The 18,430-nt window shown below is 37.1% G+C and overlaps 1 protein-coding gene across 12 annotated transcripts in view; it reads left to right on the plus strand.

Annotated features, from left to right (window-relative positions):
* ODAD2 (outer dynein arm docking complex subunit 2) overlaps window positions 1-18,430 on the plus strand; it is a 186,821-nt gene that overhangs the window by 127,583 nt on the left and 40,808 nt on the right. For 9 of the 12 annotated variants that reach the window (XM_070600845.1, XM_070600844.1, XM_070600846.1 and 6 more), the window contains one exon: window positions 17,890-18,078. The exons of the other annotated variants lie outside the window; for them this stretch is intronic. In XM_070600845.1, coding sequence (XP_070456946.1) covers window positions 17,890-18,078 — 189 coding nt within the window. The remainder of the gene's footprint in view (window positions 1-17,889; window positions 18,079-18,430) is intronic. 12 annotated transcript variants of the gene reach the window in all.

Genomic DNA, 18,430 nt, shown 5'->3' on the forward strand with positions numbered 1-18,430 from the left:
GTATAGATCTTTCACCTCCTTGGTTAAATTTATTCCTACATATTTTATTCATTTTGTTGTCATTGTAAATGGGATTGTATCCTTGAGTTCTGTTTATGTTACTTCATTATTAGTGTATAGAAATGCAACTGATCTTTGTAAGTTGATTTTGTACCCTGCAACTTTACTGTAGTTGTTCATTATTTATAATAGTTTTCCAGTAGATTCTTTAGGATTTTCTATATATAAAATCATGTCATCTACAACCAGCGAGAGTTTTCTTCTTCAGAGCCTACTTGGATTCTTTTTATTTCCTTTTCTTGCCTACTTGCTCTGGCCAACACCTCCAGTACTATGTTGAATAAGAGTAGTGAGAGTGGGCACCCTTGTTCTCAGAGGGATGGTTTTCAATTTTTGCCCATTGAGTATGATGTTGGCTGTGGGTTTGTCATATATGGCCTTTATCATGTTGAGGTACTTCCCTTCTATATCCATTTTTTGAGAGTTTTTATCATAAATGGATGTTGAATCTTGTCAAATGCTTTCTCTGCATCTATTGAGATGATCACGTGGTTTTTATTCCTCATTTTCATAATGTACTGTATCACATTGATTGATTTACAGATTTTGAACCATCTCTGCATTCCAGTATGAATCCCACTTGATCATGGTGTATGATCTTTTTAATGTATTACTGTATTTGGTTTGCCAATATTTTGTTGAGGATTTTTGCATCTATGTTCATCAGTGATATTAGCCTGTAGTTTTCCTTCTTTGTGTTATCCATGTCTGGCTTTGGGATCAGGGTGATAGTCACCCCATAGAATAAGTTAAGTGTTCCATCTTCTTCAATTTTTTGGAATAGTTTGAAAAGGATAGGTATTAAATCTTCTTTGAATGTTTGATAGAATTCTCCACAGAAGCCATCTGGTCCTGGGCTTTTATTTGGGGGGGGGGGGGGGGTGCTGTTATTACTCTTTCAGTCGCTTTACTTGTGATTATTCAGATTCTCATTTCTTCTTGATTCAGTTTTGGGAGGTTGTATGAGTCTAAGTATTTATCCATTTCTTCTAGATTGTCCAATTTGTTGGCATATAGTTTTTCATAATTATCTCTTACAATTCTTCATATCTCTGTGGTATTTATTGTAATTTCTCCACTTTCATTTCTAATTTTATTTATTTGAGGCTTCTCTCTTTTTTTCTTAGTGAGTCTGACTAAAGGTTTGTCAATTTTGTTTATCTTCTCAAAGAACCAGCTCTTGGTGTCATTGATCCTTTTTACTGTTTTTTGGTGTCAATTTCTTTTATTTCTGCTCTAATTTTTATTATTTTCCTCCTTTTGCTGACTTTGGGCTTTGTTGGTTCTTTTTTGAGTTCTGTTAAGTGTCATTTAAGATTGCTTACTTGAGATTATTCTTGTTTGTTAAGGTTGGCCTGTATTGCTATGTGTTTCCCTCTTAGGACTGCTTTCCTGCATCCCATATGAGTTGGTATGATGTATTTTCATTCTCATTTGTCTTCAGATATTTCTTTATTTCTCCTTTAATTTCTTCATTGATCCATTGGTTGTTCAGTAGCATGTTGTCTGCACATGTTTGTTACTTTCCCAGCTTTTTTATCGTAGTTGATTTCTACTTTCATAGCATTATGGTCAGAAAAGATGCTTGATATGATTTCAATGTTCTTAAATTTATTGAGATTTGCTTTGTTTCCCAGCATAAGGTCTATCTTTGAGAATGTTCCATGCACTGGAGAATGTATATTCTGCTGATTTGAGATAGAGTGTTCTCTATATATCTATTAAGTCCACCTGGTCTAGTTTGTTGTTTAATTGCATTATTTCCTTGCTGACTTTTTGTCTGAATCATCTATCCATTGAAGTAAGTTGGATGTTAAAGGCCCCTACTATTATTATGTTGCTGTAAATTTCTCCTTTTAGGTCTACTAATAGTTGCTTTATGTACTTTGGTGCTTCTGTGTTAGGTGCATATATATTTATAAGTGTTATGTCTTCTTGGTGGAGTGTCCCTTTTATCATTATACATTGCCCCTCTTTGTCTCTCATTACCTTTATTATCTTGAAGTCTACTTTGTCTGATAGAAGTATGGCAACACCTGCGTTCTTTCTTCTTTTGGTGAAGAAGACTGGCCCTGATCTAACATCTGTTGTAAATCTTCCTCTTTTTACTTGAGGAAGATTGTCCCTAAGCTAACATCTGTGCCAATCTTCCTTTACTTTGTATGTAGGACGCTGCCACAGCATGGCTTGAAACACAGTGTGTAGGTCCACACCAGGGATTGAAGCCGTGAACCCCAGGCTGCTGAAGCAGAGCACAAAAACTTAACCACTATGCCACTGGGCCAGCCCCAACACCTGCTTTCTTTTGTTTCCCATTAGCTTGGAGTATCATCTTCTATCCCTTCACTCTGAGGTTTTGTTTGTCTTTAGAGCCGAGATGTGTTTCCTGGAAGCAGCATATTTTTGGCTCTTGTTTTTTAATCCATCCAGCCACTCTGTGTCTTTTGATTGGAGAATTCAGTCAGTTTACATATAGAGCAATTATTGTTATATGAGGGCTTAATATGCCATTTTATCATTTGTTTTCCAGTTTTTCTGTATTTCCCTTGTTTCTCGTCCCATGTATTTTGACTGCCAATTCATTTTGGTACTTCTCTCTGACAGTTTTCCCTTTATGTATCATTTGTGTCTTTGGTCTGATTATTTGTTTAGTGGTTACCATGAGATTTGTATAAAAAAATCTCATAGGTGAGATAGTCCATTTTTTGATAACCTCTTATTCATCTCCTTGCTCAGTGATTTGTAAATTCTTTGTTTTTTCAGGTATGAGTGCTTTCTTGATAATTTCTTGTAGTGGGGGTTCTTGTGGCAATGAACTCCCTCAGCCTTTGTTTATCTGGGAAAGTTTTTATTTCTCCATCATATCTGAAGGATAGTTTTGCTGGAATTTTGAATATATCATTCCACTGTCTCCTAGCCTGTAAGGTTTCTGCTGAGAAATCTTCTGAAAGCCTGCTATGTGTTCCTTTGTAGGTTATTTTCTTCTGCCTTGCTGCTCTTAATATTTTTTCTTTGTCACTGACTTTGGCCAATTTTACTAATATATGCCTTGAAGACAGTCTTTTTACATTGATGTAATTAGGAGTTCTGTTAGCTTCATTTACATGTAATTCCAGCTCCTTCCCCAGGTTTGGGAAGTTGTCAGCTATTATTTCTTTGAAAAAACTCTCTTCTCTTTTCTCCTTCTCTTCTCCCCATGGAATACCTATAGTACTTATGTTGCATTTCCTAATTCAGTTGGATATTTCTCAGACAAGTTCTTCATTTCTCTTTAGTCTAAGTTCTCCCTCAGTAGCATTTCTTAATTTCTGTCCTCTAAGTTACTGATTGTTTCCTCCATAATATCAGCTCTGTTTTTTAAGGATTTCATATTTTTCTTTATCTCATTCATTGTGTTTTCCATACTAACATTTCTGATTGGTTTTTTAAATAGTTTCAGTCTCTTTTGTGAAGAATTCCCTCTGTTCATTAATTATCCCTGGAATGATTAAACTGTCTTTCTGAGTTTTCTGGTAATTCATTGAGTTTCTTTATGATGAGTATTTTGAATTCTCTTTCATTTAGATTGTAAATTTCTATGACTTTGACACTGATTTCTCGGTACTTGTCATTTTCCTTCTTGTCTGGAGTGTTACTATACTTCTTCATGCTATTTGATGGGGTGGACTTTTGCCATCACTTAGTGGTAGTATCTGGTTGCAGATTCCACATGTCACCAGTAGCTCTGTTTTCTGAGTCCTCTGTGACCCCTGGCAGTTGTGCCTGTCTGTTGGAAGCTGTGCCAACAGGGCCTATTTGCATTTGCCTACTGGTGGCTCCTGTTTTACACACATATGCACAGGCGCTCTGGGGGAAATCCCCTGCTCTGACCCACCAGCTTACTGGTGTGCCAGATGGGGAGGAGGGGCACTTTCTTTCACGTGAATGATCCCACACACCCCAAGTCTGCACTGTCTGCCTGCCTCGGCTGCTCAGCTTGGTGTGGACGCCCCCACGATTGCTTAGCCACCTTGGTGTGGAATGTTCCCACAACTCTGAGACACTGAATGTCTGAGTAGCTGACAACTCTGAGAGCACAAGCTTTCTCACAGAGGGTTGCCTTTTTGCCCGTCTCCTCTCAGTGTCATGCACTGGCTGCCATGCAAAGTCTCGTGCCCTAGACTGCTGCTGCTCGGTAGACAGAGGAGATCTTCTTACCTCCTTCCACTGCCTTCTGAGGGGATCCAGCACCCAAACCTTCATATGTATGGTTGTATGGATCACTCAGACATCTGTTGTGTTGTGTGAATAGCCTCTGTTGGTTTACGAATGTCCTTTTCATTGTGTCTTAGAGGGGAGAGTCTAAGGGATGGGCTCACTCCGCCATGATGCTGACATCACTCTCCTCTAAATGATTCTTTTTAAAAATAATTTAAATCTCTTTATTAGTATTTTCTATTTCCTGAGACATTGTTCTCAAACTTTAATTGTTTAGGCATGGTTTCCTTTAGTTCCTTGAACATATTATAGTAGCTGATTTAAAGTCTTTAATAACCCCAACATGGTACAGGCTTTCTTAGGGTAATATTTTATTCACTACTTTCTTTCCCAAGGGCATATTTGTGCCATACCTTCCTCTTTCTTTGTACGTCTCATAACTTTTTGTTAGAAACTTAGAATTTTAAATAATATAATTTAGAAATTCTGGAAATCAGATTTCCCCCTTCTTTGGGGTGGAGTTGTTTTTGCCATTGTTTGTTTGTCAATGACTTTCTTGGACTAATTCTATAATGTCTGTATTCTTTGCCAGTGTGGTCATGGAGGTCTCTGCTCAGTTAGCTCATTGGTCAGTTAATGAACTGACAGAGATTTCCTTAAATACCTTGCACCATTAGATTTCACACTCTTTGGTGAGTGTCTCTGTGTGTGTCTTATGGCACACATTGAACACTCCAACAGTTTACAACTCTGTCTTACCCTTCATGTCTGCTTGTGTGGAGCCTCAAGTTCAGCCAGAGATGAGCAATTTGGACTATCTTGGGTCTTTTCTGAGCATGCACATAGCCCTGCATTTCATGTGGCATTTTAGATCCCCAGAAATATGTTGGAGTTTTTCAAAGCCCTCTATAGTAATCTCACTTACAATGTTTTCCTTTTAATTTTTTTTTTAGCCAGCCTTTTATTTGTCCCAACTGTTATTAGCATTTCAAACAGCTTTTATGTTAAATAAATAACTGCCACTGATTTTTTTTTTATGACACACCCTAAGGATAGGACTTTCCTCACTGAGTGATCCCTGAAATGAGTAAAGACAAGCCTTTGGAGCTTTTCCTAGAAGTTGCCATTCAGGTCAAATAGTGACCATTCTGTTGGAATGGAGCTTTGGGGAGCTCCAAATCCATTCTTCTTCTCTTGTGGCTGCTAGGTTGAAGGTTTTCCCAGATGGAATGGTTGCATGGCTGCTGGTTCTCAAGGCTACTGCAGAGCTGGGGAGAGAAAGATGGGAAAGTTAAAATGTCACAAAGCTCACTGTTCTTACTGAGAGTCAGCCATTTTTCTTGAATAAACACTCCTTGTTACAAACTTTTCATTAAATTTGAGAGTTCTGAAAAAGTTGATTTTGCCAGTTTTTGCCAGTTTTCTCATTGTTGTTATAGAGGAGCAGATTTTTGGTCTTTACTCCACCATTCCAGAAGTGCTTCTCTGTTTCTTCTTAAACTAAATGTGAGCATTTGAGTTAATCATTTTACGCTGATGCTATGATTTTAGAAGTAATAGCAACACAATTCAATAATGACCCAAATCAGTTGTTCTCCAGTCTGGACACACATTACCTTCAGAGCTTTAAAAGAAATTCTCATGCAAGAGGCCCACCCCTGTTTTGTATATTTAGATTGAGGCCTAGGCATTCATATTTATTAAAAAATTGCCTCAGGTGATTATAATGTGAAACCAAGGCTGAAAACCACTGATCTCAATCTTATTTGAATCCCACAACATAAAATAGTACTTTGCATTTCTGAAACTCCTAATTTGCCAAGTGAATAAAGGAATGAATGTGTGAATGAAAGTGGCTTTAATGATATAATAAACATAGATTCATTATCAAATTATAGTCAAAGATATATTTTTTCCAATTCATCCTTCTTTGGATTTTAAAACAGGATTGAATACATAGAAAATGCTTGTTGCTACCTGAATTATGTATATTGAACACATTCACAAGGGTGAGTGATATATGGAATCAAGCAAATTTCAAGTAGTTATTCATTAAGTTGACCTTTTAGTGGTGTAAACTATTGGTAACAAATTTATTCTCAAAATAATTAAAAAATAATAACACTAATAACAGCTATTATCATGTGCCAGGCACCTTTATATGTATCCTCTTAATGATTCTCGAGAGATAAATGCTATTATTAGCTTCATTTTACAGATGAGGAAATTGATGCTTAGAGAAGTTAAGTAGCTTGCTCAAAGCCATATAGCTAATAGTGATGGAAGTGGGATATGTCCCCGAGTATTCTTGCTGTATGATTTAAACTCTTAAACCTGTTGTTCCCAAACTTTGAATGCACATTGAATCACCTAGAGATCTTTATGGATGCTGGCTCCCACCACCATACATTCTGATTTAATTGATATGGGGTACAGCTTGGGCTTAGGGAATGTTAAAAATTCCCTCAGGTAATTCTAATGTGCAACAAACTTTGAGAACTACTGCCTTAAAAACTATGTTTTCTGCAGAAATGTTCTCTACAGAATTATTTAAAATATAAGAATGCTTGGATAAATTATTTACCTCAAAATATCCAGATAGCTTGCTTGGTTCCTCAAAGTATTACATAGAAATAGATCAATTTCACCTAGTGAAATTTACATATAGAAGCTTACGTCTTTTATAAGAAATTGTTTAACTCAATTTATGCAATAAAAGGCAGATAGAAATCCTATAAGTGCAGGATGTGAGAGTCCTGGCTGTATAGTAATTTACTTGTAAAAGATATAGGGATTTTGGCTGACTTCAACGCTTAATGTAAACAAATATGGTAGTGTAACTGCTGGAATAGCGCATGCGGTTGGCCACACTTGCAGAAGTACTGTGTCCAGATCTCAGAAGATAAGAATTCTGTACATTGTGCTCTAATCAGACCACGTCTGTAATTGTATTAAACTCTGGATGCACTTTAAGAGAAACCTTAATAATGAGAGAGGAGACCTATGAAAACCATTTAAGATGAAAATTAGTTGAAGGTATGCATCTCTGATGAAGGACAGCAGACAGCTGGCTTCAAATGTTAGAAGAACATTAATGAAAATAAGGATTAATTGCAGTTAATATAATGTTATATTTCAGGTTCATTGTGAGTTAAATAGACTCATCTCCTGAACTGGGAACCTAACCACATATTTATAGAAAAATGTGATATAATAGACCCAATAAGTAAACTTTTGGGAAAAAAATCTCTTCATAAATTGGAGACTCCCTGGTTTTTTTGAAATAGTGTTTCATATAGTGAATTTTTTGTGTGTGTCAAGATTATGGTTTCAGGTGTTGTTCTTAGCCTGATCTGCACAAGTTGCTGTGCAGAAGCATCTGCTGGATCTCAACCAGAAATTGCTTTACTCATCTTAATCTGTGGATTATTGAGTACAAGTGGGAGAAAATTCTGAATATATATGATGTTAAAAAATTAAATATATACACGCACACATAGATTTACATATAATAGCTATTTTATGGTAATGTGACTTACATTTGTTTAGCACCTTGTACTTGTTATAAACTTCTTTCAAATACATCATTGGTTAAGAATGTCATTTAATTAACTCTGTAAGCCCCTGGATACACAATGGCACCTCACACTTTAAACCCCCTCATTAACAGAATATTACATCTAAGGCAGAATCAACACAGGACGTAGCAGAGTGGAAAAACCACAGTTGTGTGAGATATTTAAGAAAATTATCTTAAATTAGGCTAGGGAAGTAGGAAAAAAATCCGAACCAATAAATTTATTTTATTTTTTTGTGATTTAATTGGATAAAGCTACCCTTAAAGTATAATGCATTTTCTGCTATGTAAATCTGGACTGTGAGGACTATATCATTTATTTTACCTAAAATTAATTTATTTTTCCTTCAGTTCAGAAGGAAAAGGGTAATAATTGTTGTTCTAATTTTGATTTTTGAAAAACTGCATTTGAAAGGGTAAGGTTATTCTAAATCAGCAATATATATATATATATATATATATATATATATATATATATATAAAATATATTTTTTAAGCTGTAGGACTTGTTAAGTCCTAGGAGCAGAACAAGGATCTTATTGTGATAGAACCACACAAACAAACTGTCTGTTCTCCTTGAGTATATATAGGTGTATTTAGAATTTTAAAAGCATTTAATTTATTGAATATACTTTTAGGACAAGATTTGCCTGTTAAGTTTTGGTTTCTCTGACGTGCTATTCTAATGTGTATGTAGCATTTTCGAAATTTTTTATATGCAATGTGCTATTTTTAAATCTTTTTCAAATACTATGTTATGCATCATATGGTCTCTATATGGCACAAAGCAGTGTTTTTATAGCCCTCCTGGCTAAAAATTTTGGTCTTAAGTCATGTTACGCTTGCCCTGTATGTGCTTGAAAGTTGCATTATGTGTATCTCACCTCATCAGAAAACTGCCAGTTCTTTCTGCTGGAGGCAAGAGAAGGAATTTCATACCCATTAGTTTAATTGCCTTATGCCAAAACATCCAGTTTTCTGTTTTATTCATTAATCTGTAAATAAAGTCTTAATATTTTCCTATTAATTGAGTTTTAACCAAATGTATTTTGCAACTTCGCATTTTTCATCTTATTTGTGTATTTGACTTAATTTTGTTTAATTTGAACTTGACCCCTTTTCCTACCTATTCTGCCATTCGAGCTTTACTTTAATAGCGGTAGCAAGGTGTTTCACATTCACTTTTTTTGCTGTTTTTGTTTGTCTTAAGAAATGTCATTACAAAATTCATCTCTTTTGTGATTATTAGCCCTCTAAGTTGTGAAGATTCTTCTAACTGTATATAAACTACGCTTAATCTGAAAAATATAATTGTTGGTGCTTCCAAGTCGAAGCACACAGTGTATAGTAAATAGACACTAAATGAGAAATCAGGAAATCTAAAGTTGGGTTTTAGTTTTGTCACTAACTATTCATGAACCTTGAGCCTCCCTGTCTATAAGAGGATGTCATGCCTCCTTGAGGCAGAGCTGTGAGGATCAGAGGAGATAATGTGTGTGGAAGTCCTTTGTAAACTACAAGACATTAGGCTGTTGTTATTGTTAGACCTATTATTACTATTACTGTTATTAAAGGTTTTTCCATTGCAGATGAAAATTTGAATTGTGCGTAACCAATATTGTACCAGTGGTGAAATTGGCAAAGACTAGTCTTTAAGATATGTGAGAAGGTGGAAAATGCGGTGAATTTGCCCAGTCGTTTAGCATTAGTGAAAGACAGTTTTGGCAGAGTAATTACTTTTTCCATCCTCAAATATACTGTCTCCCTTTCCATAGAAACTATGTGAGGCAAGACGTCATATGTTTAAAATCTTTAAACCTAGAAAGAAAAAAAAAGAAGTCTCACCTTCAAAACAAATAAACAAACTCTGGAGGGGTATGTGGGCTTGAGTGTAACGTTTCACTGTACCACAGATTATAAACATTACAGGACCTTGGTGAGCCATGCCCATGATCTCATTGAGACTTTGGCTCCCCGTATCTCATACCATGCACCTTAGGAAGTTCTTGGATCAGAGGCAGATGTGGTCACTTTTGTTATTTTTCCCAGTCTGGCGGAGAACTGTGGCCTACTGTCTCCACTGATAAAGTAGTGAGAGAATCAAGAAGTCACTAGACCGTGAGGTTGAATACATCTTATCAATTTATGTTCCTTTTTAGAAAGCTAGTGCTCTTTTCTTTTTAGTGTTTGTGACTGTGGTTAATTATCTTAAAGTTACAGTCCCCTTATTATTTTTATTTTTTCGTAATTCAACAAACAGTTATTGAAAGTCCACTGAGTGGCAGACACCAGACTATATTCCAAGTCAGAATCATTTGGTTTTAAGTGGCAAAATCAGATTTTAGGATTGGTTGATTCAGCCGCTCAACAATGTCATCAAGGACCCAGGCTACTTTCGTCTTTCTGTTCTGCCCTTCTTAGTATGACCTGTGACTGTTTCTTATTATAAAAAGGAAAACTTTTCTAGAAGATTCGTAGGAGACATCATCTCAGGACTCATTGGCCATAAATGGGCCAAATCTAGCCCACCCCTAAATAAATAATTGGCAAGGAGAATGAAACTTCCATGATAGGCTTACACTGTCAAGAATTACCTCTGGGGTGTAGAGGCAATCTCTCCTGATACTCGTGTGTGAGAGTTAGACACCCAAACGAAATCAAGTCTTGGTAAACATGGGAAAATGATGACATGGATTTTGGAGAAAATTGTCTACAAAGAACATGGAGAGGAAGGAGTGACCAATACTGAGAAGGGGAGTGGGGGGAAAATTTTGTGGAGGAGATGTTATTTAAACTGCTATTAAAAGATGAGTCAGGGGCGGGCCCTGTGGCTGAGTGGTTAAGTTCATGCGCTCTGCTTTGGTGGCCGGAGGTTTCTCTGGTTCCGATCCCGGGCGCAGACATAGCCCCGCTCCTCAGGCCACATTGAGTTGGCATCCCATATGCCACAACTAGAAGGACCCATAACTAAAATATACAACTACGTGCTGGGGGTATTTGGGGAGAAAAAGCGGGGGAAAAAAAGATGAATCAGAATTTTCAGGGCTGAGTAGGAGTTTGTAGGAAACTGGAAGGGCATTTAGGTAAAGAAACAACAGTCAAGGATGCAAAAGAACATGGCACTTTAGGGAGCAACAGTAATTCTAGAGGCTAAAGTATAGTTTCTGTGCAAGGGTATACTGAGAAATAAGACAATTGGGTGAGGTTGGGCCAGATTGGGAAAATACTTGACTGTCTTGCTAATGATCTAGACCTTATCCTGAAGGAAATGGAGCCAATAGAGGATTTTAAGAAATCTGCAGTCCTTTTGTCAATGTCTTCCTGGTTTTTGTGGAGGTCTGACGCTCGTTCTCAAGTAGATTCCTCAGGAAGTGCCTCTGTTAACATCATTCCCTGGAGGCTTGCAAGTTTATAACAGTTTTATACTTGAAGGTCATTTTGGCTGGATGTTAGAACCTTGATTCACGTTTTCTCTTAAGTAATTTATGTATGTTACTCCCTTCCCCTCTGCATAAAACATTGCTATTGAAAAGTCTAAGGGTAATATCTTATTCTTTCCCATAGAAGTGAGTTGGTCTTTTTACCTGGATAACCAACAAATTTTTTTCTTTCTTTATTAAAGCCCAGCAGTTGTATGAGAATATGTCTTTATGATGGCCCATTCTGGGCCAATTTTCCCTGGTATATCGGGTAACTTTTCCATATACTCTCAAGTTTTATTTATTTCAAGAGAGAGTTTTCCTGAGTTATAGTTTTAAAAATTTGCTCTGTTGTATTGCTTTGTTTTCTTCTTGAGGATTCTTACAATATTTATGTCAGATCCTCTCTGCCTATTTGTTCTCTTGAATTTTTTGTTAGCTCTTTTTCCATCATTTTGGAGTTTTCATATCTATTTGTTTAAAGACATTACCCATTATGTTTCTACACTCTTGTGTTCCTCTAGTTTACTCTTCACTTCCAAATGATTTTTTCTTTTATTTCTAATTCTTTATGGAGATAATTCACCTCTCTTTAAAATTTGCTTTTTACTAAACACCTAACTTATGAGCTTTAATAATGCTAATTGATATTTTCCCTTTATTTCTTATATAATTTTCTTTTAACTTATTTTTTTCTTATAATAACTATATGGAAATTGACTATAGTCTTTTTATATTGCTCACTTGTAAGCGAAATGAGTTTTCATGGTATTTTAGGAGAGAGATGTGGGCCAGGGTAGCATTTCTGGTTTTGTGGGTCTCAAGATCCCATTTCTGTTATTTTCCCAGTGATGGAGAATAGGTTCGGATTCCTTTACTCCTCTCCTCTCTTTCTCTCTGGACTTTCTGATCCCTTCATCCTGGTCCCTGCCTTGCTCAATTTAGTTGCAACTCCCGGTAGTTTCCCCTCAGTGCAGGGCTTCGTCCTAGGAGGGGGCTTCAGTTTGCAGTTTTACGATTCACAGGAGTCAGACTTCCACAACGCTTCGGCACCATCAGATCTCATGGCGTTTTAGTCTTATCTGTTCCTCAGGGCTGGAAAAGTCCATTCCCATGTTCTTCTGCTATTCCTGAGCTTTCCAGTGAGACCTAATGGCAATTTGGGTTCCCTGGGTTTCAGGGCCCCTCGAGTCCCTCTGCCTTCCCTCCACAGATTTTGGGAGTTTATTGGAGCATCTGGACTTTGTAGTGATGGCTACTTTGTCCTGATTTGCTTATATTTTGCTGTCAGGGTAGATACTTTGTCACTAGTATTGTTGTATATGTTGTCCCTTAGGTTTTCTGTTTTTCTAGACTAGTTGCTCCATTTTTAATTGGGAGATTCAAAAGCCAGGCCACCATCATCTTTCTAGAATTCCTCCAGTTTTTCTTGAAAAAAAATTGTTCTGTAATTTCATAATTGACAAATGTATTAGATTATTGACACATATGACATCACTTAGAAAAGTTGAGCTTCTGGGCTTTGCTTTTGCAGTTCTCTGAAATTCTAAGAGCCTTTGTTTTGGCTTTTGAATTTACATGTGCATTTGGAACAAGTATGTGGTTAGGATTATGAAGGTACCTCATTTGCACCAATTATGTGCTTAGAGTTTGTATAATCACAATATTGTAGAATGGCTTTGGGATCGGCCTGATCTGGATTCAAATCCCACTTCTGCCACTTACCATTTTTCTTTTCACATATTAATTCATCCCTCTGAGGCTTTCCTCACCTATAACATGGAAACACTGCAACAACAGCTACCGCTATTAAACACCTCAAAGGGTCATTTGCATTAAATTGTGTTGGCTATTTGACTGAAGGTTAATAAACTCATACTTATAATTTTTTATTTGATTGCATGCTATTGCATAGCCGTCTAATAAGGTGACAATGTAGAAAACAGTTGAAAGTACAATAATTTCTTTTGTATTACATAAAAAAATTCTTGTAGAATTTTAGGAAAAAAATGACAATTAAATATTTTCAAGATTATTTTATTAATACATCAGAAATAGGAAGTGTGTCCTAAGTATCAGAAATTGTATTTAAATTTGACATTGAGAGTGATGCTGACGTCACTTCCCACAGCAATCCAGAGAGGCACCATTTTATGGAAAAAGATGCTAACCCTTAGACTTGGGAGGAAGCTGACTTGAGTTCTTCCTTCACCATTTACTAGAAGCTTAATTTGGTTCGTTATACCCTCAATGAAAGCTTCCTTTTATAGTTACGAGTTTGCAAATAATCACATGCAATGAAGATAATTATAAATAATCAAATGCAATGAATATTAATGGACATGTACTCACTGCTAGAAACTGGCATAGGTGCTGGGCATACAACAATGAACAAAGCAGAAAGGAGTTACAGTTCAAGGTCAAAGGCAAATAAATAAGCCACTACTGCATAGAGTGAGAAGTGCTATACTATAGAAGAACCAGGCATTACAGGAGGAGGAGCTTAACCCAGACTTGGGGTTCAGGAAAGGCTTCCTGAGGAAAGTGGATCCCTCAGTTGGCAGCTGAGGATGGGTAGGAATTCCCAAGGTAATAGGAAAGTAGACAGAAAAGGCGTCTGCAAGGACATGGAGACATGGGCAAGCAGCACATCTGAGGGCATGGCACTTGAAGGACTAATGCATAAGCAGGGTTCCCAATACTGGCTCAAGTTCAGACTCACCAGAAGAGCTTTTAAAATTACAGATTTTTTTTTGTAGGCCCCACCCTAGACTTAATGAATCACGTTCTCGGAGAATAAGTCCCAGGATTCTGATTATTAGCTCCCACTGGGGGCCACTGGCTTAGTACACGTGTGTGTGTGGAGTGGGGGTTGGAGAAGGGGAATCAGCGCAGAGAAGACGAAGCAGGGAAGCCAGGGGCCCACCAGGAAAGGCATGTAAACCACATGTGGAGTTTGGATTTTATCCTAAGGGCAGGGGGGAGCCATGGAGGAATGTAGGGGGTATAGAGGTGAGATGATCAGATTTATGATTTCTAAAGATCACTAAGTTTACTAAAACATGATCCCTGCCTTCATGAGGGACACAATCTAGTTTATGAGGCTCAACATCTTTGAAGCTCAGTTTTTAAAATCTAAAATGGAAATAGTAATAACTACTTTGGATGGTTATTGTGAGGTTTAACTGAGATAATTTATGCAAGGTGCCTGATATGTAATTGGTGCTCAAAAGATGTTAATTTCTATTATTTGAAAAAGCCATGGAGCCAAATAATTGGTGGGCATTACACAGCCACTGCCATACATCAGGGGAGGCGGGGATTTCTGTTCAACCATCTTTTTCAGGTGCCTTTGACAAATTGTTTTCCTTTGCCCACACTTGCGACACTGGGATGGAGAGCCCCCTTTTATCTCATCCCCCACCCCACTTTCACTTGAGTTACAATCTTTATGCTAATGACTTCCAAATGTACATCACCAGCCTAGTTTTCTTTCCTGCGATCCAAGCCCATATATCCAACTGACTCCTGGATGTTTGCACTTAAATGTCTTGTGGGTACTTCATTCAAATTAGGTATGTTAGTAAGTCTACACATTTATGGACAGCTAATATTCGATAAGGGAGCCAAGAGCATACGATGGAGAAAGGAGAGTCTCTTCAATAAATGGTGCTGGGAGAACTGGACAGCCACATGCAAAAGAATAAAAGTAGACCATTCTCTTACACCATGCACAAAAATCAACTCAAAATGGATTAAAGACTTGAATGTAAGACCCGAAACCATGAAACTTCTAGAAGAAAACATAGGCAGTACGCTCTTTGACATCGGTCTTAGCAGCATATTTTCAAGTCCCATGTCTGACCAGGCAAGGGAAACAAAAGAAAAAATGAACAAATGGGACTACATCAAACTAAAAAGCTTCTGCACAGCAAAGGAAACCATCAACAAAACGAGAAGACAACCTAACAAGTGGAGAAGATATTTGCAAAGCATATATCAGATAAGGGGTTAATATCCAAAATATACAAAGAACTCGCACAGCTCAACAACAAAAAAACCCCAACAATCCAATTAAAAGATGGGCAAAGGATCTGAAAAGAGATTTCTCCAAAGAAGATATACGGATGGCCAACAGGCATATGAAAAGATGCTCAACGTCATTAGCTATCAGGGAAACGCAAATCAAAACTACAATGAGGTATCACCTCACTCCGGTCAGAATGGCTATAATTAACAAGACAGGAAACAACAAATGTTGGAGAGGATGTGGAAAGAAGATAACCCTTGTTCACTGCTGGTGGGAGTGCAAACTGGTGCAGCCATTATGGAAAGCAGTATGGAGTATCCTCAGAAAATTAAGAATATATCTACCATATGATGCAGCTATCCAACTGCTGGGTATTTATCCTAAGAACTTGAAAACGCAAAGACATTAAGATACTTGCACCCCTATGTTCATTGAAGCATTATACACGATAGCCAAGACTTGGAAGCAACCTAGGTGCCCATCAAGGGACGAATGGATAGAGAAGATGTGGTATATATACACAATGGAATACTACTCAGCCATAAGAAATGATGAAATCCAGCCATTTGTGACAACATGGATGGACCTTGAGGGTATTATGCTGAATGAAATAAGTCAGAGGGAGAAAGTCAAATACCATATGATGTCACTCATAAGTAGAAGATAACAACAACAACAAACAAACACGTAGCATTGGAGATTGGATTGGTCGTTACCAGAGGGGAAGGGGGGAGGGCAAAAGGGGTGATTCGGCTCACATGTGAGGGGATGGACTATAATTAGTTTTTTTGGGTGGTGAACATGATGTAATCTACACAGAATTTGAAATATATTATGATGTACATCTGAAAGCTATATAATGTTATAATCCAATGTTACTGCAATTAAAAACATTTTTTAAAACCCCACAAATTAGGTATTTTAATACCAAATACCACCCTTTCTCCCACAAGAAAGCAAAAAAACCCCTGCCTTTCCAACTTTAGTACCAGTAGGTCAAGCCGGAAACGTGGGGATCCATCATTGAATCACTCAGCCGTATCTTCTCCAGTCAACCTTCACAAACCCGCACCTTTCTCTCCAGGCCAAGACCATCACCCGCTTCCAAACTATCACCACCTCTTATCTGAACTCAGTGAAATAATCTCTGAGTTCCCAACACCATTCCTTGCCCCAACCCCAACTCTACAATCCTGAGAGAGCTCCCATGATACTAAATTGGTAAAATCCCCTCCCCCACCTCCCCTGACACACATTTAAACCTCTTCAGTGGCTTTCACATGCCCTTAAAATGAACTCCAAACTCTCCACCAAGGCTTATAAGACCCTTCAAGATCTTGCCTCTCGAAAAGTTTCATTTTCTCCCATTCTCTCTTTCCTATTTTATGCTCTAACCATTCTGAAGTAGACAAAAGTCAGCTCTCTTTCACTCTCAGATCTGTGTTACGTGATGATTCCTCCACCCAGAATCCCCTTCGCACTGCATGACTCCTCATCCCTTAGGCCTTGGCTTACAGACAGCCTCTTGGAAGGCAGTCCTTGAATCTTTACACCAGCTGAGACTCCTTTGTTGTGTGTATCTGTGGTTTCTTTACCTCTTTCTCCTTAATGCTGTCCATTATAATTGTAATTTCTCAATGCCCATGTTCCCCACTGGATTGTAAGCAACATGATGGCAAAAGAGTGTACACAGCCAATCCATATTAATCAGAGATTCTGCTTGGGAATTTGCCTACTTGCTAAAATTTTTTGTAACCCCAAAATCATTACTCACAGCACTTCCTCAGACATTCTTGGACCTGCAAAGAGAGGTGAAGGATTTGAGTCACCCAACATACGTGTTCTCAGCTGAGGTCGAACAGGATGATTCTCTGCCTTCTTGTTTCAGCTCTCATACTATAAACAAGTGTCCATTTTGCAGTCTACTTAGTACTACATTTTCCACATTTTTGTGGGTTTCATTGGTGATTTCACTGTTTAAAATGGCCCCCAAGCACAGTACTGAAATTCTGTCTAGGGTTCCTAAGCGCAAGCAGGCTGTGATTTGCCCTACAGAGAATTGCATGCGTTAGATAAGCTTCATCGAGGCATGAGTTGTTGTATTGTCCATGAGTTCGATGTTAATGAATTAACAATATATGAAATAAGATGTCTTTAAACAGAAACAAACATTAAATAAGGTTATGTATTGATCAGTTGATGAAAATGTGACCAAAAGCTTGCAGGAACCTAATCCTGTATTTCTCCTAGGAGCAATGATTCCGTATTCACTAATTCAGTTTTTGTGATTACTTTGTAGAACATAACTACTGCGAATAAGACTTAGCCACATTTTATTAACTTCTATATCCCCAGTAGTTAGTACAGTGACTCTCACACAATTGTTGTTCAATAAATATTTGTTGAAACTGAATTGTATGTATATATACACATATACTTTATACATACATATATGGAAATTATATAAAACGTAGAAATAAATTAAAACCAAATTTATTTTTCATGCCAAAGATGTACCTCACAGCCTTATAATTACTTTCTGCTTTTTTTAAAAGTGCCTAAATATGTTTATTTTTTATATCATCTTTATTTTTATTATTACCTAGGATGCTGGAGAAATGGTTCGTTCCTTTGTTGGTGGTTTGGAACTTGTTGTCAATTTACTGAAATCAGATAATAAAGAAGTTTTGGCAAGTGTATGTGCTGCTATTACCAATATAGCAAAAGATCAAGAAAATTTAGCTGTTATTACAGATCATGGAGTTGTCCCTTTATTGTCTAAACTAGCAAATACAGTAAGTAACATCTTTTTATTTTAAATGCATATTGTCATAAGTGTGTAGTGTAGTGGCAAAAACAATGAGCTTAAAGTCCAGGGACCTGGATTCAAGTTTAATATCTATCACTTATTATGTATGAGATTTTGATTAATTAATTTCTCTGAGACGAATCAGCATGAAAGTGTATTTTATACCAGACAATGTTAATATGCAAGATCCTTATAAAATAGAGGCTGTTTTTTATTTGTCACTGGCAAGCAAAGTGTTGGCAAATATAAATGTTATTGTGTAAGTGTTAACTATCATCTTCGTCACCATCATAATTATTATTTTCCTTAAGATAATTGTTCATGCCAACCTGAGAAGT

Source organism: Equus przewalskii, chromosome 30, assembly GCF_037783145.1.
Source record: "Equus przewalskii isolate Varuska chromosome 30, EquPr2, whole genome shotgun sequence".
Taxonomy (NCBI): Eukaryota; Metazoa; Chordata; class Mammalia; order Perissodactyla; family Equidae; genus Equus; species Equus przewalskii.